The following is a 25,330-nucleotide window of genomic DNA, read 5'->3' on the forward strand; positions in this document are numbered from 1 at the left end:
TTGACAACATGACATTCAAATTGATTAAGAGTTAGAGTTGAACATTTAAAATGAGTCCATACATTACACAAGTCACACTTTATACTATTTTGAGAATTTTTACATGCATTACCACATACTCTACAAGGGTATTTTACATTTTTTATATGGGATGAGTAAAGGTTTTTAAATTCTTTATTACTAATTAAACTAAAAGGTATTTCCTGCATTAAACAACTAAACCAAAAAAAAAGGGTCATTAGATAAACTTAAAGAAAGAAATTGAGAACTAGAAATTTTACTACACTTAAAATGTGACCATTGGCCACATATTTCACAATATATACAATTATTTTTTACACTTTTTTTACAAACTAAATAAATATATACATTTTTATCAACAAATTTTAAGCAACTCATCTAAAAAAAATATATATATACTTTCACTTATATGTAAAGATAATAAACAGCTATTTATTTTGATACTTTGCTAAGGTCTTCTATACTTTCTAATATAATAGCTGGTGATTCATCAGATTTCCTAATTCTGACAATTCCATTTTTCACCCAAGCATGCTTCCAATTGTTTTCTTTTCGGAACCTCCTAGCATGACCAAGGAGAATCCTACTAGATTTTGTCAAATTCTCATTGACAAAAACCATGCTGGCATTCAAGTTACTAAAAGAGGCATTAGCCAACTTTCTTTTTTCCTTCATGATCTTATCCTTCATATCTCTAGATTTAAATGCTATCAAGATAGGATTAAAAATCCTCTTACCATCCTTCTTCTCCTGGTTAGTTTGTGCTTTGACTGGCTTCATTCTTCTAATAGTGCCAATTTGGCCTCTTTCTACCTTTGGATCAATTTTTTTGAGCACACTCAATGCAATACTTTCAACATTTTCATTGGTATCTACAACAGGTATCCCATGAAGTTCAATGTTGCTTCCTTGTAACCAGTTTTGTATCTTATTTAGCTCAAAATGTTGAGCTTTTTCCTCCACCTCAATTTCCATTACTTTTTTTGTCAACTTCTCATTACTGAGGTTGACAACTTTCAACTCTTTCTTCATTAACTTGTTTTCATTTTTTATATCTTCAAGTTCCTGACCCATGTAGCTCAGAGAACGTTTCAATTCATTGTTGACTTCTGCTTGACTTGCCAGCTTTTCATGCAATCCCTTGATTTCACTATGGAGCATATCAAGTTTATCATTTGAAGCCTTTGAAGTCTTCTCCAACCTCTCAATCATTTTTTTCAAAGTAGAACAGTTCACTTTTTCCACCATTTTAATTTATTATTTTATTTATATTAAAACCTTATTCAAATAGAATAAATTAGAACTAGTAAATTTATTGGTCTCATATTCAAATATTTGTCTAGTAGACATACAGTTAATAGTATGAATAAAAAAAAAGCATGAAAATAAATTTTAATTTATTCCCCTTGAGGTTGACAACTTTCAACTCTTTCTTCATTAACTTGTTTTCATTTTTTATATCTTCAAGTTCCTGACCCATGTAGCTCAGAGAACGTTTCAATTCATTGTTGACTTCTGCTTGACTTGCCAGCTTTTCATGCAATCCCTTGATTTCACTATGGAGCATATCAAGTTTATCATTTGAAGCCTTTGAAGTCTTCTCTAACCTCTCAATCATTTTTTTCAAAGTAGAACAGTTCACTTTTTCCACCATTTTAATTTATTATTTTATTTATATTAAAACCTTATTCAAATAGAATAAATTAGAACTAGTAAATTTATTGGTCTCATATTCAAATATTTGTCTAGTAGACATACAGTTAATAGTATGAATAAAAAAAAAGCATGAAAATAAATTTTAATTTATTCCCCTTGATAACTTATTTTTCTTCAAGATTTTAATTTAGTAAACTAGTTTGGTTAAATTAAGTTTGTAAAATAAAAAAAAAACTGTAACTACTATTAACTGTAAACAAATTATGTATATATATATATATAAGCAAAGAATTGATTAATGAATTTATGGGCATTAGAAAAAAAAGTGAGTTCTCTTTACTATGATCAATACAAGATGACTGTTTAACCTGGAATCCTGGAAAAACCTGAAATAATCTAAAACTTTAGAATTAACAGGGTTGCCACTCTTTGAGCCAAAAAATCTTCCCTGAGTGACCAAAAATTTCCCTGAGTAACCTTAAATTTCCCTGAGTTTCCCTGAGTATTTTTCAAATCTTAAAAAAAAAATTTCTCTTCTAACACAAATTATTATCACCTCATTCTCATTTTTCTTCTTTAATAATAAAAGGAAGGTTGTATGTGTATGCTTCTGCATTAAATTTATGAAAAAAACTGTTTTCAAAAACTCAATCTTAAAAGGTTTAAACCAATTAAAAATTAAAAACTAAATTTTTGCACAACTTTGTGTAAACTTGTTAGTCAACTTTCTACATAAAAGAATAAAGTTTAATTTGTTTGACATTTTAATTGACAAAATTTAATTATACTATAATATTAATTTCACATGAAGAACACACTTAAATGCATACATAATAACTTCATTATGACTTGTATGTCTTTCCTAGCAACTGTTCTGAATGCAGTAAATAAAACTTAAAAGTATTGTAAAAAAACCTGCAAAAAGAAAGTTTAAAGAAATAGCTTAAGAAATATCTCATATCAAAGTACAACTTAATACCTAACAACTGATACAAAATAATCTAAAATTAAAATTTTTTTTATGTCTTTTAGATGTTCATATACAATCTATTTTAAATAACTGAAAACATAATTTTGATTTTAAAACAGTTTCACATTACCTAATAAAAAAATCTTAATACTGTTTTTTTAAGTATGCAATTTCTAAATCAATAGTTTTAATTTTATTTTCAAGTTTATTTGCGTTGTCCTTAGCAGCTATTCCTCTTGCTAATAATTCTTTCATTGCTTCTAAATCAGACTGTTTGTTGGCATCTGCAGTATATTTGTCATAGTCTTCATTCAAACATTTGAGTTGCTTTGTAAGTTTACTTTTTTGTTCTCCTAACTTGCTCAAAGCATCACCTTTATTTGGAACATTTTTAGCAAAGCGCTGTTGCTCAAGATATGCCATATATTGGGCCCTAGAAGATTTTACAAATTTTAACAATTCAGAACTTAGTTCAACTGTGCTTGGTTCTAGACTGTTTGCATATAGATGATCTTTGATCATTCTTCGAGACCTTATTGTCATCTCTCCCATATTAGTTGATATTACTTCCTTATTTGAGCTAAAGCCCCGTTCAACACTTGCCTGGCCATTGTGAAGCACAAAAACAGCCTCAAGGACTCTTGTTAAATCTTTATACTTGCTTGGGATATCGAGTGTGTCAAAATAAAAGGTGTCTAAACTGTGACTTTTTTCAAGAAAATTTTCAAAAAGTATTTGAGTGTTAGAAGAACTTAACAAATCAATGTATTGATTAATGCTGTCATCACCCTCTTTTGCTTTTAGTATCTTCATGCTGACAAGTTATTGGACCAACTTTGTAAAAGTTTAACTAAACCTCATTCTAGATCTAGAAAAAAAATTCCCTGAGATTTTCAAAAACTTCCCTGAGTTTCCCTGAGTTAAAAGAAAAATGCCAAAATTCCCTGAGTTTCCCTGAGATTCCCTCAGTTTCCCTGAGATTTTCTACAGTTTGAAAATTCCCTGAGATTCCCTGAGTTCCCTGAGTGTGTGGCAACCCTGGAATTAAGCAATGATAAACTAGAAGAACTGGGTTTGAACAAAGAATGTTAATTACCTTGAATTTTTAACAGTTTTTACTTGCATTCTAAAAAAAATAACATTAAATAAAAAACAACTAGTATACACAAAAAACTCTACATTAAAAACAAAATATTTAGATATACCTATAAAATTTCATTGCAGTATCTTTTTAGTATATATAAAGATAAAATACAATTTCTTACTTATATATATTTTTTTAATGTTTGGCATTGAAACTTGTACTTTCAAATACCTGGAAGTAAATCATGAAACCTGCACAAAATTTCTAAAAAACACCCTTTCAATGCATTGGTGTGGAGAAAGATATTGTGCATGAAGCACTTTTTGCTTCTACTAGCACTCTTTTTAAATCCTCTACTACCAACATTGAACATGAATTCCATGGTTTGTTATGGGTCCACATGGTGTCCTTTCTTTTATTTCTTTATTTTATTTTAAGAAAACTTTAACTAACACTTATTGCTGTTGCTGTTTATATAAACGACTCTAAATATTTATTGATTTAACCAGTTGGGAATAGATTAGCCCAAGTATTCTTTAAAAAATAGAAGATATTTCCTTGACAAAAATAGACTTGAATGAAGCTTTAGTGTTAGTTCTAAATTAGAAATGATTTATTACACAACTCTGTAAATTTTATTCATAAATAAATTTCTGAATCAATTGATAACAATTAACTGTTGATTTTATATATCCTGATATTTTATCCTGTTTTATTCAGTGAAAATTTTTAGTGCAAAGCACCAGTTGAATAAGTTTTATGATTTATTATGGGCATAGGGAGTCTGACATTTACTAAAAATATCTTATTGGATATTATATGAAAGCTTGAAGTACAAACTACAAGTTATTTTTTATAAATAAAATATCTTATTTAACTTGTGAGATATATTGTTTTTCCTATAAAAATTTCAAATACAAACGTTTGGACTGCAAAATTTTTGGGGTCTTTTTTCATGGAAATTTAAAAAATCACTAAAAGTCTATCTTCTCCTTCATTTTTTAAGAAAGAGACCTCAAACTTTCATTAAAAGTTCCTTTTATAGTTTAAAAGACTTTGAATGTTGCATTTTATAAAGCTTTTTACAATTAAAAAATATTGATCAAAAAAAACAGAAAAATAGGTGGTATTTTTTAATGAAATTTTAATTTTTAAAATTAAAAAATCCTGCATTTAATCTTTTTAAAATTTAAGTATATACTTTCTGTAAAATTTAAGAATATTGCTTAAAAAACGAAGGAGGAGATAGATTTTTAGTGAAATGGTCTTTTTTTGTGATTTTAGTTTGCACCTTCTACTAGGAACCTATTGAGGTCACCAACTTTTTTTGCTGATACCTCAAAAATTACTTCAACTTTTTTCAAGCGGTTAAAAATGTCTGAAAGCTCAGATAAAACTATAAAATAAGACCATCTTGTAAAAACCAAGATGGACTCCCTTATGTCCTTATTAACTTTCTTTTATTTTGATAAGACCATTAAGAATATTTTGTTTAATTATGATCATACTTCAATGATACTTAAAAATGAAATGTTTTGTTTGTATTTAGTTAAACCAAAGTAAAAAGACTCATAAAATTAGTCTTAATTTTCTCAACAAGTTTAAAAACTTCAGTAAAAAAAAGATTGTTTTAAATTTATTTTAGAGCTCATAAAAGTAAAACTTTGTATAATATTAATTTGGTCTTCTTTAGAAAGTTTCTTTTTTAAATCAATTAAAGCTCTATGATATATTTTAATCTCAAATATTTGTTAGTTATTTCTAACTTTAAAATAAGAAGTTTTTGTTATATTAGTATATTCAAATTTTGTTAGACAAAAATAACTTATTTTAATAGTAAGTAATAAGAAGTAGTTATCTGGTTAATTTCTTTGTTTAAAGCATATTTCAGTAGTCCTTAATTTTGATGTTTGAATAAGAGTAACATAATAAATAAAAAAACTTATATTAAAACAGTCTAAGACTTTTTGGCACAAAAACTGATACAAAACTGTTTTTTAAGTTTCAGTTTCAAGTTTGATAAGTTACATTTTGTTAAAGGTAGTATATATATATTTTTTTCAAGCTGTTTATACTTAAAAAGTTTTGCAATGTGTAATGAAACAATCATGTGTACTTGAATACTTTAGGGCACAATGTTTAAGTTATAAAAGCAATCTTGTTAAAAGTTAAAACAAAATCTGAACAATTAAGTTTGTAAAATCTAAATTATTTTTTTTGTCATAATTTGAAACAGTCAATTGCTTTGAATAACATTGTAATGTTGTTTTTTAAGGTAGGAAAATGTCTATCTTTTTAAACTACTTCTTGCTGCTTCTTACAAGATTAGTTTAATAAATAGTTATCTTAAGTATAAAAAGTGAATGTTAAGTTTGTTTATTAAATGCATACTTTTTGATAGGGTTGCTAGACACTCAAGTTATCTAAGACTTTTGAAAAGCTCAGAATAACTCAGAAAATTAGAAAAATTTCTGCTTGTATAAAAATATCAAGTTTTTTGAAGTTATATTGCTCCTTAGACATTAAAAAGTTAGCTTAATAGTTAAAAACCAGCTTTATAAAACCATTATGTATTTTATACTAGATGTTTAATCCCTTTTTTATTGTTATAATTTTTTAAAGTATTTAAACTTTATTAACATAATTTTATCAGTTTTTGACTCTTACAGTTTTTGAAATCTAATAATCTCATAAATTTATGGGGACTTAAACAAGTTTTTGGTCACTATGGCTAGCTTTTTTGTATAAAAAATCAAATGCTGTTTTAAATATTTTGATATCCATGTTTTATTGAAACAACTGAAAATACTTTAAACTTGTGGAAACATGACAATTCAAATTTGGACAACTCAAATTCCGACAATTCAAACTCTTTGAAAAAAAATTTAAAAGACAATATCTCGATAAGTAATATAAATTTGAAAAAAAAAATACTTATGTAGATCTTATTGTTATCTACAAGCCACTTTTTTTGCAAAATGTTTAATATTTTTCAAGATGTTTTAAAATTACTAAATTAACTATATTTTTTATTTTATTTAAGCAATATCTCAAAAAATATTTAATGTTTTGCAAAAAGAAAAAAAAAATGGCTTGTAGATAGGAACTACATATGTATTTTTTACATTGACAAATATACATTACTTTTTTAGTAGTGAACCTTTCAATTTTTTTGAAGAATTTGAATTGTTGGAATTTAAATAGTCAAACACCCAAAAATACTTTAACTTCTGTATAAGTTTTGTAAAGTTGATATTAATTTGAACTACCAATTCTAAAATAAATAAAGAATAAATTTCAGGATTTTGAATGCATGCAATTTATTTCAATACTTTGTTTACAGTTTACCTATTTTCAAAACTTGTAAAAGTCTATTGAAATAAATGTTTAATGCAATAAATTTAATTGAAAATTATTTTTTAAAGAGACAAATAATTAAAATATGGAAAAACTTGAGCTTGGTATTGGTGGCCACTAAGTCTGGAATCCTTGAAAAACCTGAAGATTGACAATTTGGGCTAAAAAACCTAGATAACCTGGAATTTGAGAAATTAAAAAAAACTTGGAAAAAACTAGTAATTTTGAACATTTTTAAATGGTAATTCGTGAAATTTTGATTAAACACAGAATATCTATTAAATAGACTAAACTATTTTGTTATCATCAAAAGTTTTTCAAATAAAAAATAGATTTAAAATAGCTTTTCAATGTTGTTATACTATTTAACACAGTTTTTTTACCTTTAAACTAAAAATAGACCCAAAAGTGTGTAACTTCAAAAACTTGGAGAAAATTTTCCAAAAATTAGTGGCCACCCTGTTGTTAAAACTCTTTTATTTCAAAACCTAAAAACTAATAGGCGGTAACAGGTCACATATGCACTAGACATTTTTGCATGAAGAGTAAAATATGCACAAATACACTTATGCACAGAGAGTCACTCTTGCTCAAAGGGTTTTTTTGACAATAGTAAAAAAAAATATATATGAAAAAAAAAAGGAAACCTTCTGACTGATGGTAAGGGTTAGCGGTAAAAGTGATAGTAATAACAAAAAATAAAAAGTACTTAATAAATAAAAAAAAACAATGTTAATGAATAAAAAATAAAAAAGAAGACAATGAAAAGTTACCAACAGAGGGTAAGGGATAACACTAATAGAAAAAAAATATAAAAACTATTAAAATAAAATCAAACAGAAATTATAACAACAATAAAAAAAAAAGTTACAGACTAGGGTAAGAGTTAGAAGTAAAAGTGATTGTAAAAGTAAAATAAACGAAAGAAAAAATTTAACTGCTGCAAAATTAACTATTTGCAAAACTGACTTCATGAACAATTTTCCTTTTATGCAACAGTGACCCTTTCTGCAAATGTGTACCTTTGTGTGTATTTGACACCTACTCATAATAGAAAGTTCAAAAATCATCTTTTTATTTTAAAACTCTTTTACTTAGTAAGAATTAGGTTTTATAATAAATAAGTTTAGTTTTCAATGTTAGAGTTGTAAATTAGTAAACCATGTGTAAATGTTTCTATTTATACAAAAATTATTACTTGAATACTTGAAACAAAGCCAGGTTTCACCTAAAGAAATTATCAGTTACAAAAGAATTCTTATTCAAGTAGAATAAAAAAAGAATATTGAAAGTTTTGTGCAATTAATTATCCCTTTTAGTGAAACCTGCTTTTGTAATAAATTATAAAATAATCGTTTTTGTAAAATTATCTTAAATTTCATGTTGTTTTCTGTAAATTATTATTATGTATTGAGAAAATCATACTTCTATAGCAAAAGCTTCATTCTTTTAAATATTGTTAAACAGTTAAATAATGTCTAATTAATTTCAGATATTTTAAAATGGATGAGCTCTTAGAAAAGCACAGGAAAGAGAAAAAGGATCTGAAGATCAAGACGCAATCTATAAAGAAAAAAGTGCCAAAGGGAGACAAGAAGAGAGAAAAGGAAGCCAAAAAAGAAATACAACAACTTGAAAGTAACTTAAAACAGCAACATGAAGCTGAGCTTAAAACCCTGCAAGCTGCTGAAGGTGAAGCTGCAGTTGCTGAAATGCAGGATTTAAAAATGGAAGATCAAAAGTCTGAAAGCTTGGAAAAGCCTGTGAAAATGAGTAAGGCTCAGAGGAGGCGCAAGAACAAAGAGGAAAAGGCCAGGGAACGTGAGAGGGAAATTGCCGAGGCGGAAAAGAACCAGGAGTTCAGCCTGAAGACAAAAGAAAAAGTGTCAATATTCCAGCAGCTCAGCAAGATGGGGCTCAAGATCAAAGAGATGAAGCCGGATGGAAACTGCCTCTACCACGCCTTTGTCGACCAGGAAGGAGGTGATGTTGGTCATACAAGAGTCAAAGTGGCAAACCACCTGAGGCAAAACAAGGAGGACTACAAGTTCTTTTTGGTGGACAACAGCACTGGTGATTGCTATGACGACATAATGTATGAAGATTACTGTAAGCAGACAGAAGCTGACGGCACATGGGGAGGGCAGTTAGAGCTGCAGGCACTATCAAAAATTTTCCAAGTTCACATTATTGTCATCCAAGGTGATGGCAATAATGTCGAAATAGGAGAGGAGTACAAAAAAGAAGAATCTTCAGTCATTCTTACCTACCACAGGCACGAACTAAGCTTAGGGGAACACTATAATTCTGTTGAAAAAAATGAGTCTTGAAGTTTTAATTTAGATTTTTAAATAAAACTTTAGAAGTCTTTATTAAGTCTATTTTATGCATGGTTTTCATGGTCTTAGTTAAATTGTTTTAAAAGCTTTATTTATTAGTAAATTTTTAGTTAGTTTCAGTAATTTATATCTTTTCATATAACTTAGAATAAAATAACTAATATATATTATTTATATAATAATTTTCTATAAAACTTTAAAACTATTTCTTGTTGGAATGTAAAATCTTGTGCACAGTTGATCTTAGATAAATAATTATGTGCACACTAAAGTTTCTACTTATACGTTTAACATAAAACAGTAATTTCAGATTACTTTAGTTTAACTAAATCAATAACAATAAGTTATGTTCTAATTTTAAAATAATGATTTAACTAGTTGCTATTTAATGTTGAGAACACTATTTGGTGTTGTGAAAAATTAAGTTTCATAATACATAAAATGTTGATTCAAAAAATTTTTTTTTAACATTTAAGTAAAAATTTATAAGTTTTAAGAATTAGTGGCTTAAAATATGTACAATTTTAAATTTTTTTATGTGAAAACTTTCTTATTTAAATGTTTTTTAATTGTTCAAGGTTTGTGTGTGAAATTTGTCACAAAAAAAAACTAATGACTAACTTTTTCAGTTTTAAAACTTTTAACAACTCTTACATGCAGCTTTTCAATAGTATATTACCTCAGGTTTATCAATTTTAATAGTTACAAATAGTAGTAGATGTAATCAAACTAACCAAGTTTCAAAATCATGTTGTTTTCTTTCGATATTGCCAGACTTGTGCTAGGTAAGCTGTTGATTATTTCAATATTATTTAGCATTGTATTGTAATAGCTTATGTTGCCAAGATACTTTGACTTGGTAACAACTTGATGGTTTTATTTTATTTTCGTTTGTACAATTACTTGTTGTTTTTCTTGTTTTACTAATAGCAAACTTACTTTTACTTCTTTTAATGCTGTACAGACATAATAAATAAATTAAAAGTATTTTCTTTATAAAAAGAATAAATTTTGTAATGCTATTTAAATTTAGTTATCAAAAGAACGTATACACCTTAAAGCTTAATAAAAATTTACTACAATAAAGTTTTTTTCTAGTATATATATTCAACTTTTTTGATAAGGAATTTTTTTAATGAATTTAAAATAATTTTTTTATTAAGTTACTTTAAGAAAAATATTTACAAAACATTTTTTAGCCAAGATTTGTAGTTACACATTATGAAAAAAATTGCTTAGTTTTGATATAATTTGGTATAAACTTCACTTATCATTATAATCAAAAATATGTAAACCATACTATAAAACGGTAGTATGACTTTTTTTTGTTCAGCTTACCCAAAGGGTTATCATAGTATAAAAAAGCTATTTAAAATTTTTGTCATGTATAATAAAATGTAATTGTCATATAGTTTTTAATATTAGAAACAGTTAAACTTTTTAAAGATGATACAATATATAAAAAAGAAATGTTTTAGATATTCAAAAGCTGTCTTTGGTGTTTTTGTTTTAGGTTTTTTATAATTACGAAAATTGATAATTTTTTTTTGGACTTACTAGATAATCTCAGTACTTAGTTTTTGACTTTTTATTATAGTTCTATTATTGCTTAGTAAGCCTTGAATATTCAGATTCCTTACATTGATTATTTTAAATAATGATGCTTTAATCTGTGAAAAAACGTAGTTATTAAGTTTAAAAAACAAATTAAAAAAACACTTAAACAGTGATTAACAGTTGTTCTAAAAAGGAAGATTCTCATTAACAGTTAAATAACAATTATTTAAAAATCATGATCATATTTTTTATTAACTAACTCTTTTCAAACTCGTTATACTTTTATTGTTAATCTGTTGTTTTTCACAGGATACCTGGCAGAAACTGGGTGCAACGAAACTTTTCGAACGTATTTAGAAGAATGCCCCGAACTCAAACAACTGCGGCAAGTTTACCAAAACGGTTTGTTTTTATGATCGATTGTGCCATTCACTAGAACAAGAGTAAGAAGTTAATTCAAAAGTTTTAGTAAAAATTTGAATTACAAAGATGTACTTTGATTATTAAAAGTAAAATGTTTGTAATTTTTTGAACACATATTCAGTTAAAGATGTTTTTTTCGTGTTAGTAATTTAAAATAAACTTCTAGTGATAGGAGGTTTTTTCAAAACGCCTGTGATCAAAAAATCACAACATATCTGTCTTCTTTTGTGTTTAAAAAGCTTCGAGTTTTACTATTTGAAGCATATATCTAAATAAGTTAAGAAAAAAAAACTGTTATTAAGTTTTGTGAAAACATTTAAGCTGTCAATATTTTTAATAGTTTTGATTTGATAAGTTTTGAAAATTTTATAACGGTTGTATATGAAACTAAAAACAAATAAATTTATTTAAGTTGTGATTGTTATAACTGATGTAATTTTTGCATATGATGACCAATAAGCTTGCAATTTGGAAATTTTGACCATCAGTAAACACTTAAATTTTAAGCACGTAACAAAACTTTTGATTGTTAATTAACAAGCTTATCAATAGAAATAACTTAGTAAGCAAAAATAAAGCTACTCTTAAAATAGTTTATTAGTCCATTTTTAAAACTTTAGAAATATATAATGTATTTTTTATAGGGTGTAAATTGAAAGTTTGACTTTTTAAACCTAATTTTTATGTTGTCTTGTTTTTGTCCCTCTTTTTTCTGTGATAAGTTTAGTTGATTTTGATATTTTAAGTTTAATAGCTTGATTTGAAATTTTAATTTTAAGGGTGTCTTTTTAAGTTTTAGTACAGTATAGTAATTTATATTGTAATATTTTTTTTATATGCTTGTAATTTAATTCTGTTTTACAACTAAAATTTTTACTCTCAAAATTAAAACTAAAATTAGTTGTTGCAATATTTATTATATGCATAACTTGTTCTAAAAATAATCTATTTTAATTGAAGTTCTTGCGTTATTTTCAATTATTCTTGTCTACAGAACTGCTTTCTGATATAAGTTTATCACTATGATTTTTTTTACTAATGTTTTTCAAAGTCCAAAATATACAACTCTTTTTATTATTTTTTTCATTCCTTGTCAAATATTGATTTTTGAACACTTTTTATTTTACTCAAGTTGATTTTTACTTTACACAATGCAACTTAATGACAACATTGTTAGTTTGACTAAAACAGATATTTATTAAGTTTTGACTCTATGCTTTAAATAGTTTATTTAGTCAAGTTGTTTTACGTAGATCCGGAAGGGTTCAACATACAGTCCAAGTACACGGTGCTGGGTCAGACACTGTTCTCCATACTGACCGAATACGACACTATGATGCAAGAGAGGAAGACCATCAACAACTCGTTCATTGTGGAATCAACGCCTAAGCCTTCAGTGTCAGTTTCAAACACCACTATCACACCTGCGTTAGTTATCAACTTTCTGATGCTGAAATTGAAAATATCCAAGTTTTTGAGTTGTTATCAAAACTGATACTTTTACCAATTATTGTCATGTATTAACAATCTCTTGCGTCAGTTTTCTGCTTTTTTATGTTAAACATTAAAAAAAATTAAGTTTTTGAGATTATATCAAATAATCATATCTTTTACCAATTGATTAACCTCACTGCCATATGTTTGTCAGGTAGAATATATTATTAAGAAGTCTCTAAGTTTTTACTAAAATTTATATTTTTAATAGAAATTTATGGCTTCAGTTTTTTACTTATAAGAAACTGAGCGTTTTAATTGGGAAAACAGTTTCATTGTTTATATAAGTAAATGTATTTTTCAATGGGTCTAACTTATATTATTGCATGATATTTGATTTTTTAGAATAGTTTATATTCCAGGAGAAGTACTTCAAGCATGATAAATTTGAATCATAGCGGTCCGGAAATAACTCCAAGTAAGAACTTTGAATTTGTAGTTCATAAATTCTATTTTAGCTATTTCAAACATTTTATATGTTCTTTTAGTGATGATTGTACTTAAATTAAAGCAAGGACCAAAAAAATCTGAAATTGATTGTGTGTATTTATCATACTTTTTGTATTTAAGGTCTACGTTCTTTAGACCCAAATCAGAAAGCTCAAAGAAGAAGACAGTTGTGTTAGTTTTAATAAATCTTTTACAATAAATATAACTAAAGTTACTAACATTTGAAAATTTTGTATTGTTTTGCTTATGTATAATTAGCAGTACTATATTATTTGTACACAGCATTTTACTCCAGTCTAAAGTAATTAAACAAGTTATAAGATAAGAACAAATTATGATTTATATATAACAGTTTACACTTTTGCATTGGTTTAGAGTGCTATTTGCAAGTATTCTCACACTTCTGTTAGGATGTAGTTGCTAATTATACTCTCTCAGTTAATGATTCTAATTGATTACTTCTTTATATGAAAAACTAATTACTTATATAATAAATCCTTTTTGGACGTTTGACTTATGAATAAATAATATCTGTTTTGTTTTTATCAATTGCAAGGTTTTGGTTATTTACATTTTAGCTTGTCTATATCTATAATTATTATTTAATAATTTACATGAATATTTATATACAGTAAGTTTTGATAACTGTTTTAAAAGCATACTCTCAAGTTTCAGGTTACTTTAAAACTAACTTAACTTGAGTAAATATTATTTTGCTTAAAAAAGTACCAACTTTGCCAAAATACCAAAACTATATAAGCTTTATCTCACTTAAAAGACTAAACCTACATTCTACCATTTGTTACCTTGTTTCATAAAAACAGTTGAAACACCTTTACCAGACACGAACCTGCAAAAAAGCCCGAGGAACGCCATCGAGGACCGAAGTTCCTCCGAAGTGATGATCAGGCCGGTGGGGTGCTACAAGCCAACCGCGTTGGGGCAGCAGCTCACAATTTCGCAGGAACCCGCCCAGCTGTTCCAGCTTCCCACGGTGCCCACGTGCTCGCAAGGAGGAAGCGACGTAGGCAGGAAGACGAACGTTGGGCACGCGGTGGTGGTGGATCACCAAGGTGGTGGCCAGCCGAACAAGAGGAAGTTGGCTGAACCTTCCAAGAAGAAGGACGAGGGAAAGACCACCAACATACTGAAAGACGTTTGTTTTTTAGTAAATAATTAAAATTGACAATAGTTGTTTGTTAATGTTATCTTGGAAATGCAATTTAGTGTTAGTAGTTGAAATCTTTTTAACTATTAAAGTCCGTATTTGTGAACGTCCACAACAAAACTGCTTACGATTAAGCTATTTTTATTACAAAATTAATTATGTATGCACTAGGTAAGTATAAGATTATTGGTTCTAACAACATATACCAAGAGTATAACTAGGTACTTTTAATAAAAAAACAAAAGTTTAATGAATGGCAGTATATCAATTACATGATTTTTTTTCTTGAAATAAGTATAGTGCTGTATTGTGTTTATTATAATTCTATTTTTAGGTGCACACATCCCAACATGAAAATACCAAAGATCTTCTCCCCAGGATGGGAAGTTGTCTTCTGGAGTCGTTTAAAAAATCTTCGGAAAACTCAAAACAAAAGTTTGTTTTTGTTTTAAGTATAAAAAAGGGTTTTAGAAAAGTAACATACATTATTTCGTTTTTTAATTTGTTTGCGTTTATTGTTTTCAAGAGATAAAAATAAATAAAATTCAAAACAGGCAAATAAGCTAACAAAAAACGGTCAATAACTTATACTAAGTACTAAATTTTGTTCAACTAAAATGCCACAGGATTTAGATGCAGTTATTTTAAAGTTTTCAATCTTAAAAAACATCATTACGTATAAAGATAACAATGCAGAGAAACAACATTTATTATTATACTATTTTACAGATCACAGTTAGGAAAACAAGGTTTAATTTTCAATGGAACTTTCTCAGACACAGTCAGTTGTTTGTTTAAAAAGTGTTTGACAGTTTACTTCTTTATAATATAAAATACAACATTTTTTTTTGCTTATTAGCTTTTTAAAAAGTTTAAAAACTTTTTCATAAATTTGTAGAAACTTGAAATAATTGTATAATTTTTCAAACCATTGAGGTAAAACTGTCTTGAGAACACTTTTATATTTTATGTGTCATCAAAATAATAAATTAAATATAAATATAACGAAGTTTTAGTTATAAATATACTTATTATTTTTCCAATTTTAAATAAAGCTTAAACTTTTAGTGAAAGGAGAAAAAACCGTAGGAAACTCATTATAAAAACTTACTTTAGAAATTCCAAAAATCAGTAATAAATAATATTAAAACTTGAAATAAATTATAACCAAAAAAAGTAAAGGTTTGTTTAAAAATAAACAGTTCTACTGTTTGTTTAGTAAAGAAAATTATTAAAAAAAGTTTGAGCATATTTATAACTAAAACTTCTTCGATATATTTATATTTGATTTATTCTTTTGATGACACATAAAATATAACTTCTTTGTACTTTATTTTTTCAAGTTACATAGAGTACACAATAATTATTAGTAAAAACTTTTTTGTTCCTGCTATTAATTTAACCCAACAAATAATCAAAAAGCAGACATTATAATATTATTATTTTATTGTTTAATTGACAGAAATCTACTTTAGAAAAAAAAGACAAAATTATTGAGCAAACACTAACCACAATGTCTAAAAATGTAGAGGGTTAGTTGATAATACTATCATTTTTTGTAAAGAATTTATTAAAATCAGTACATATTTAAAAAATTTTGTTTTTTGTTGTTGTTTTAACTTTGAACCACTTTAAAAAATTACTGAATGTTTTTTTTTATTGGTATTAATAAAACAAAGTATTTTCAGTGTTTTGTAAATTCAAAAACATATCATAATTAAAAAACATAATAGGAGGGAATGCATCGAAGTTGATAAAACAAATCAAGCCATTGCTAGAAGCTGATGTAAGCGGTTAGTTTTATCAACTTCAATAAATAAATTAATAAATGTCTTATGTGTTAATTTAAATTAAAATTAATTATGTCTTGATAGTAGTAAATCTTATTAAACGTACAATTATTTTAGTATGTATTGCGAAAAGCATTATAAAACTACATACCTGTTTGGCAACCAGACTATTTTAAAAATACTTTTAGTTTTTCAAAAGAATTGTCTAATTATTTATTTGATTATTTCGTTGTTGTTCATTGATTAAGTGCAGTGTAAGTTAAACTCTCTTGATTATCATTTAAACTACATCAAAAAAAAGTACTAGTTTTCATAAAATAACAAGAATAAAAATAACGATGCTATATAGACTTTTAGTAAAATAGTCTTTTTCGCCTTTTTAGTTTGCGCCTTCTACAAGGAACATATTGTACTCTCCAACTTTTACCAGCTGTATCACTATCAATCATATTTCAATTTTGAATATTGTTTTAAATTGTGAAAACTATGCTTAATTTTAAATCTGTGAAAAGCAACTTGTAGCTTAGTTAAAACTTAACAAAATAAGACTAAATTTTGAAAAAAAGTTATTTAACCTAACCTCCCCTATGCCCTCAAATTAAAATTAATTTTTCCAGATTTAACGAGAATAAAAATTAACATGCTGTATATACTGTAAATCCTGATTATCTTATAAGTTATCTTAGCTTTTTTATAGATAAAAAATTGAACAAAAAAATTAAATGTTTTTTAATTAAAAAAATAAAATAAACAAGTTGTTGTATTTTACCAGCACAAACCTCTACTCCAATAGTGAAACCACCAACAACTATGGGTGAATTTTTTGTTGCCAACAGCGAAAATCAGTTAGTTTTTATTGGTCTAACTTTTATATTAAAATATTTTTTAAAACTAAAGTTTAAGTGTTATTTACAATAATGATATAGTAGTATGTTAGTTTATCAAATCGTAACAGTAATGTTAGACAATACTTTTGTTATTTTAGTTTTTATGTAGTCCTTTGTGAAATATAAAAATAAACCAAAAAATTAAGAATTTTTAGCTTTGCTTATTGTTTTTGTTTGTCTGAAAAGAATTCACAGTTAAAAGTCTTAAATACAACAAAAAAAAATAGGAATAAAAAATTTGTTGATTTTTTCGATGTGAAATTTTTAAAATACTCAAAATATTGTTAACAAAAAATTATTTAACATTTTATTTAATTATAAATTATTTGTAAATAGTTTAATTTCTTGAAAGTTGTTTTAGAATCTTATGTTATATGTTATGTTAAGTTAAAATGAAATGCTTATAAAGTGTCTTTGTTTTTGTATCACTTGACTTTCACAAGATATATTTTACATTTTATTTATTATATAATTTTTTTCATTTATACAAATATCATGTCTTTCTTGCGGTTTTATTTTATTAATGTTAAAAGTGATCATGTATCTTGAAATAAGATCAACTATTAAATAACAAAAAGCATAATTGTATAATTTAAGTATATAGCTCGGTCAAGACTTAAATGATTTCATCTACAAAGAATCTTAATGTTATTCTGACCAGTGAATTAAAAACACAACTTAACATAAAACGTAAATTTATGTAAAACAGAAGCAATTACAAATTACACAAAAAAAAAAACCGTTCTGTTCAACATTTACCTTTGGTTTCAGAATAAAAATAACTGTAATCTTAAAACAGTTGTTAACATTTTAACAGTGATGTTGTTAGCTGTTGAGGTCTTTCCAGTTCACACGATGGAATATATTAGAAATATTACGTTGTTTAAAAGTAGGACAACATAAAAATATTTACTTATGTTTTTATAATTATCTATTTTAACGATAAGATAGTATTAAAAAAATATGTATCACATGTTTTATATTCTCCTGTTTTACGGTTTAGATGGCTTTCACCTGGCATGTTTAACAGTTAGTTTTTCCCATTTTGCAAATATCAATATGTTTACAGACCGATTGAATCCATAGTCGAACCCTCCACTGAGACCCAAGAGGCTATTGCCATCTTGGGCCAGTGCAACAACAGCCGCACTTTCAGTGCTGTTAAGCCTTCACAACAAAGTTAGTTGATCAGTTTGTTTGTCTATTACAGTATACAATTTAATTGTGTTGCTCTTTAAAGTTTGTCATACTTAAAACTTGATTAATATTTAAACGTGAATGTTCTTGTCTGTTATCAAAAAGTAATTTATGATAGGTTTTAAGTTAATAATGTCAGTAAAATTTTAATTAATTTAATAAACTTAAGCAACACCATAAAAAACTTATATTTAATATGTGTTTTTTAAAGTATCTATGTTTTTCTAGAATCTTAAATATATTTAGGGATTTTATATATTATTAAAAGTTTGTTTATTGCTAAACAATAAAAAAGTATAAAAATTTTAAAGTTCAACTATAAAATAAATGTTCAAAATATCCTTAAATATCATTTTTGTTTTAACAAACTTGTTTTCACAAAAAATAGATAAATCTTGTTTTATTTGTTAAATCATAAAAAGTTACAAAATTAAACAAAATTAATCATACACGTGAGAGTTTTGCTAAGTGGGTGATATCGCTTCATTAGTTTACAATTTTTTTTTGTACGTGATAGTATTAAAATCATCAAGTTGAGTACTTCGAAAAGCTCGATCATACTTAAGTTTTAAACATTTTTGTGTATTTGTTTACAAACATGTTGGAGTAGGTGATTTTAGAAAACATTTAGTTAAGTACTCTTACCAATAAACTTTTACATTTAACATATTCAAAAAATTATAATAAGTAATTATTCAAATTATCTTATTAATTTTACTTGTGAAATTTTATTCATTTTCTAATGATAATTTTAATTTGAATTGTTTTTAAAATTCCTTATTTTGACAATATACATTGGAAAGCTATAGTTTTTATAAACGTACTAAATGTATGTATAGATTTATTTATTTAAGGGCATAAAGGGGTCCGACATTTACTAAAAATAACATTGGATCTTATTTGAAAGTTTGAAGTACAAACTACAAGAAAGTTTTATGAAAAAAAGATATTATTTAACTCTTGAGATATTGTAATTTTTATAAAAAGGTTCTGATAAAAACGCATGGACCCCAAATTTTACGGGATCAATTTTTTCGGAAATTTAAAAAATCACTAAAAACCTATGTTCGCCTTATTTTTTTTAGACTAGAGACTTTCAGGAAATGTTTCTTTTATAGTTTAAAAGACTTTGAATGTTGGAATTTTAAAAATATTGAAAAATGAAAATTTTTGCACTTTCTTTTGCCATTTTTGAGATTTATTAGAAGATTATTTTTGTTCTGTAGTTTTTGACTTCTTAAAACCTGATTATTTTGATATATTTGCCGAAAAGTTATGTCAAGTTATTGTGTTCCAACCACTTAATAAGAAAACAGAGTTTACATAGACGTTTTCAATATGTAGTTTTATTCGTTACACTTTAATTTAATTAAATAAACAGTTCCACCGCCAAAGTACGACGACTCCGTTGGCAACCTGGTCATAGACGAGGGCAGCGACGAGCAGAAAAAAGCCCCCGCTCCGAAAAAGACGCGCGGCTCGAGAGCAGGTACGCGCAAGAGGGCGGCCCCTTCGCAGGAAGAAGAAGTTTCTGCGAAAATCACAAAAGTCTCCAGTCCCGCCAAAAAGGCGCCGAAGAAGAAAAACGGTAGGAGCTCGAAGGCGAACGCGAAGAAGAACCTGAAGAAGGACTTCGACGACGACATGACCTCGTCTCCCGGCATAAAAACCTACTTTCCCGCCAAGCAGGAGGCGTCGCTGCTCGTCGAAAAGGCCAAGCCCGCTCCCGCCCTGCCTCCAGCGACCAAGGAAACGGGCGGCAAGATCGTCTTCACTCTTCCGAAGGGGGGAGACGACAACCTGAACAAGTTCCTCCAAAACCTGTCGGCCAAAAACTCCGCCGTGGAAAAACAAAAAGCCCCGGAGGTAAAGGAAAAAGCCCTCGAAATGAAAGCCGGCACCAGCGGAACCATGACGTCACTGTTGAACGAAGACAACTCGCTCACCAGGTATTGTTATTGTCCTGATAATTATTGCGTTTTATAAATTTTTTGTATAGGTTTTTATTATATGAATTTAATACTTACTAAGTTGTGTTTTTTTTCCAAATACTTTTTTTAACTTGTATATGTTTCTTTTCTTTCAGTTTGCATATTCAATGTTAATTTTTTTATTTGTAAGAAAACTCTGAACTAAATTGAAACAGGGTCATCAACGACCTGGTGCCCGCCCCGACCGTCCACGAGGAGCCGCTGGTCACCATAGCGACCGACCAGATCGCCATGAAGTACGTGCACGAGTGGGTGAACAGCAGCAGCGTGGGCGAGAAGCTGAAGCCGATCCGGGAGGAGGAGGCGAGCGCCGAGGAGGAGGAGAACACGCAGCAGAGCAGGAGGTCGACGAGGAGCACCGCCAAGAGGGTTCCGCTTCTCACCATCACCAGGTTGTTTTAAACAAGGGTTTATAATAAGGTTGTAATTTACTGAATTTTTTTTTTGTTATTTACTGACTGTTTACTCTTCGAGTGGAGTAAAAGTTTTTGTGTCAATTTTTTTTCCTGGAATAGACAAGTTATTATAAGCTTATATAAAACTTGTTTAAATCATTTTTTATAAGGCTATTGAAACATCAAAATGGATTTATGTTGTTTGCATTTAACAAATTTGTCTGAATAAGAATTAAAAACGATGGTTTCTAACTTTTAAATTCCTAAAATAAAAAATTAAAATGTTTGCAGTTTTAAAACACAACAGAAAACAATAAAATTTACTCAAACTTAAGATCTCCGTCCAAGCTGATGCGGCACCAGATGAAGAGCCACCCGTCGCCCGTCAACTGCCGCCTCCGCAGCTCCGCCACGCCCTCCGACGGTGACAATTCTCGCAGCAAGGACTCGCAGTCGGCGAGGATGTTCATCGGGAAGCCGATGAAGATAAGCGGCAAGCCGCCCACCGAGAAGGTGGTCAAGCCCATACCCACCTCGCCCAGGAAGAAGGCGGCGAGCGAGAAGAAGGCTCCGTTGAAGAAAGTTGCGGGGAAGCAGGATGCTGTTGAGAAGAAGCAGCCGCAAGCTGACAAAAAGCCACAAGCCAAAAAGGTATTATTTTGTTTTAAATCTATATAAGAAAATATTTTTTGTTACAGTATCAAACTATAAAAGTATTTAAAACAAAAAGTTCATTTTTTTTAAATAATTATGCTTTTATTTTTTGCTTAAACAAAGCGTTAGTTGTTAACAACAGTTGGTTAATAGCCACATGTTAAATAGCTGTTATAACTTAGATTTATTCTTCTAAATATGTTGAAGATAAAATTTTTAACATTACAGTATCAAGCTATGACGGTATTTAAGACTAAAGAAGTTGAAAAAAGTATATATTATATACTTAAGGTGTGATTAAATCAAAACGTAAGTTTTTGACATCGTTTAATATATATTTTTTTGTAAACATGTTTAACATTTCAATCAGGACAAAGAAGAAGCAAAAAAGGCGCCAACTCGTGGTAGGGCGACGAAGGCGAAGCAGCCGAAGAAGAAGGAGATAAAAATAAAGCTGGCCAACGTTAAGAAGAAGTCCGCGGAGAAAGACAACCAGCAGAAAGGGAAGAACGCGGAGAAGAACGTCGAGTCTGTTTCGATGCAGCAGTTTGAATCGGACCTGATCGAGGCTGCGAAACAAAAGGAGGTTGAAGATAAAGTGCCAGTTGCCTCTGAGCCCGTTGGAAATGAATCGAGTGGCAAAGCGGACGAAGTGGTTGCAAAAGAAGCTGACAAAAACGTGGAAGACGTTCCCAAGCTCTTGTGTTTGGAACCCGGAATCGAAAAGACGCCGGTAAAACTCGCTTTGGCGCCGGAAGAAGCGCAGCAAAAATCCGACGTTGGTGAAAATTTTGAAGGTCGAAAAGTTGAAAATTCTACCGGATCTGAAGCAAAACCGCCGAGTTCTGACGTTAAAATTGAAGCGGAAAAAATACCCTCTGAAAAAAAGAAGAAGAAAAAGAAAAGGAAATCCAAGAAAAAGGTTAGAAAATTGCACATATTTTTATGATAATTAGAAAAAAATTGTTTTGTTCTACAGTTAGAAGTGATATTTCTCTTACTATTTTGTTTTCAATATAGAATAAGAATCAGCTTTAGGCCTAATTAAGATATATCAAACCAAATTAGCTTATCTTTAAATCTACTTTTTTTTACAGGACCTAAACTTTGACCTTGACGCTTTTACTTCGGAACTTCTAGACGAAAATTTAGCAGTCGACACTTGAAAGATTGTTTTAGGTATTAAATTACTTTTCATGCTTCTCGTCTAAGATTTATATTTTAACAGATTGTTTTTGCACAGAATAACTTTTAATTAATGTAGCAAAATTTTGTAAAGACATAAAACAAGGTTTCGTTGTACAACTTATTTATTTTTCATTTAAGTTTGCCAATACATTTCATGTACAAACTTTTTACATCTTCAATTTTTACTCTTGACTTGTATTTTTTGATGTGAATAACATGGATTCTTTTTTAACTTAGGCACGCAAAACTAAAAAAAATTGTAGAAAATTTAATATGTTTATAGTCAATGTAAAAAGAATACTCTGCGTGAGTTGTGAACATTATTTGTTTGAGTTCAATTAGTTTTCTGATGCTAGATGGTTTTATATAGAATAAAACTGTGTTTCAAATAGTAAAATGTTAAAAAATTATTTGCTACTATTTTTCTTTGTCTATTGGAAAATTTTTATAGAAATTTATAACTATAGAGACTTTTAAATTCGTATTTGTAATTTTAATTTTTATGCTTAAAATAAATGTTTTGAATTTTTTTTTTTGTTTCATAAAGCCTTATTACTAAATTTACTTCCTTCTTTACATAAAGTATGAAGACGTGATCTATAAAAGTAGTTTTAAAATACTTAACTGGGTTTTTCGTTTTTGAATTTGTTTCAATTGTAAATACTGATTTATAAATTTAAGAAAAAAACAATAATTATTATAAAAATGAATTTCAGTAAATACAAAAAAGTCACTATTTTGTAGTATAAAATAATTTATTTAGTTTATTTAAATTCTGTAAACCCGTAGTATGGAAAAGTTACTTTTTAACCCAATAGTGCAAGAGATGTTGAACGTTACTTTATCAAGTTCATAGATTTACAAAAAAAAAAGATTTTCATAAAATACATAACAAACGTTTGTTTTTTCTTGTTTATATTATTGGTCCATTAAAACTTAAGAATTTGGATACATTTTATTTAAAATATAAGTTTTTTTTAAATTACCGTTGTACTATTTTCTATGTTTTTAGCTACTTTTTGTTAACGTAGGAAAAAATTACTATAGAAAATATTAGTTTTCTAAATATGAGCTTACAAAAATTTCTATATTCCTAAAAGTCTGAAAAACCTTTACGATTAGCTTCAATTATGCTTTCATAAAATATCCGTTATTTTTTTTGAAAAACTGCATTTTGAATCGTTTATGTTTATCACTAGTTAGTGACAGTTTATATCAAATGTATTTTTAAGTTCTACTACACTTAGATACAAAATTAGTCATTTAACGATCTTTAAAATGGTATGCTTGCATGCTTTATACTAATGTACTATACTTTATTCAGACTAGATTTTTTTATTTTATACTAAACAACATTTTAATAATTAAGCTAAAATAGATATACTATATAAATAAGAGTGCGCGTTTTAACTCGCGTTTTCAATATTATGTACTTGAGGAAATTTTGTTGTTCTTTACACCTACTTAAATTAAGTTTAAAGAATAAAAAGAAAAAGTGCGTACTTATATTTTATCTAACTCTGCAAGTTTTATTTTATTCAAATACTTTTTTTAGTTGCTTAAAATAACAAGAGTAGGTGAAAATATCAATTTAGTTGTCTAATGCAATATTAATTTTTACGTAAAGAATATTTTAGAAATGGTAAACTTTTTGTGTTGAGAAATATTTTATTAATTTTAAAAAGTAAATCAAACCATTAAAAATATAAATGGCAGGGGTCGGCATCATTTTATAAGTAACGGCCTAAATTTACTGTAGATGTCCTTCGCGGGCCGAGTTTGTTAGAAAAAGTCTTTGCAAGCCGTAAAATTTCAAAGATTATCTATAAAAAGTAAGTAGTAGTAATAAAACATTGCTGTTTACTCAAGATAAAGTTGAGAGTAAGTTTGAATTGCGAAAAAATCTTAAACTTGCACGAAAAATTCTAAGTCTTAAGTACACGTTACTTGCCGGTTAGTTCTACCGACCCTTGATACAGAGAAAATTTTGTACTAAGTCAAATAGTTCATACAAATAAAGTTTTTTTGTTTCTAGCAAAATGTTTCTACGCAACTTTCGGTAATGTTTTAAAATAACAACTGATTTCATAGTTAATTTATTAAGTTACAACAAAACTGTTTTTTTACAGAAAAAACACATATCAAAGTACAATGTGAAGATACAACTAACTTGTATAAAATCATCAATTTCCAGGAAACATAAATAAAGCAAAGAATCTGCAAATTATAAACAATACTAAAGCAGAACCCAAAGTTTGATTGTGAGAATGAGATATAATAAAAATTACGTTACTGGTGAAAACAGAACACTAAAAAACTTTTTGCTGTACAATAAATCTTCTGCAGACATGACACGGATATCAAATTTGAAATTCAATAAAGGCTAAAATATTTTTTTTTAATTTATTATAATTTTAAAATGTATATTTGTGCTAAAACTTTTTTTCATAATAAAAGTTTATTGGTATCCAATTTGAATATGATTGTAATAAGATCTTTTATTAAACAAATTAAGTTTGATATCAGTTCATAACAGTTGTATGGTATTAATGCTTTAATTTAAGTTTTTTAAATTTCTCCATTAAACGTTGAAAAAATAAAACCCATGAAAATGATAATATAGTTTTATTAAGAAAATAAGTAACTGTTTAAAACTATTTAAAAAGTTTTATTTTTTTTTTCAAAACCTTCTGTGTACCAGTGAAAAAA

The 25,330-nt window shown here is 27.6% G+C and overlaps 3 protein-coding genes across 3 annotated transcripts; 2 read left to right on the plus strand and 1 right to left on the minus strand.

Annotated features, from left to right (window-relative positions):
• Positions 1-453: 453 nt before the first annotated feature.
• On the minus strand, positions 454-1,269 carry LOC145839668 (uncharacterized). The gene has a single exon (XM_082947236.1). The coding sequence runs from the start codon at positions 1,267-1,269 to the stop codon at positions 454-456; it is 816 nt and encodes a 271-aa protein (XP_082803362.1).
• Positions 1,270-8,565: 7,296 nt separating this feature from the next.
• LOC145849198 (deubiquitinase OTUD6B-like) lies at positions 8,566-9,928 on the plus strand. The gene has a single exon (XM_082954309.1). It carries the CDS (start codon positions 8,591-8,593, stop codon positions 9,416-9,418), a length of 828 nt encoding a protein of 275 aa, XP_082810435.1. The 5' UTR covers positions 8,566-8,590; the 3' UTR covers positions 9,419-9,928.
• Positions 9,929-10,084: 156 nt separating this feature from the next.
• Positions 10,085-23,151, plus strand: LOC145849197 (uncharacterized). Its single transcript, XM_082954308.1, has 17 exons — positions 10,085-10,212; positions 11,294-11,386; positions 12,661-12,835; positions 13,264-13,319; positions 13,472-13,522; positions 14,194-14,507; positions 14,854-14,954; positions 15,249-15,300; positions 15,982-16,051; positions 16,253-16,312; positions 17,082-17,154; positions 18,266-18,375; positions 19,775-20,342; positions 20,540-20,776; positions 21,115-21,430; positions 21,804-22,355; positions 22,531-23,151. The coding sequence occupies exons 1-17, from the start codon at positions 10,176-10,178 to the stop codon at positions 22,597-22,599; spliced, it is 2,934 nt and encodes a 977-aa protein (XP_082810434.1). The 5' UTR covers positions 10,085-10,175; the 3' UTR covers positions 22,600-23,151.
• Positions 23,152-25,330: the final 2,179 nt, after the last annotated feature.

The sequence above is a fragment of the Thalia democratica genome, chromosome 1 (genome assembly GCF_965202585.1).
Source record: "Thalia democratica chromosome 1, ktThaDemo2.hap1.1, whole genome shotgun sequence".
NCBI classification, from domain to species: domain Eukaryota; kingdom Metazoa; phylum Chordata; class Thaliacea; order Salpida; family Salpidae; genus Thalia; species Thalia democratica.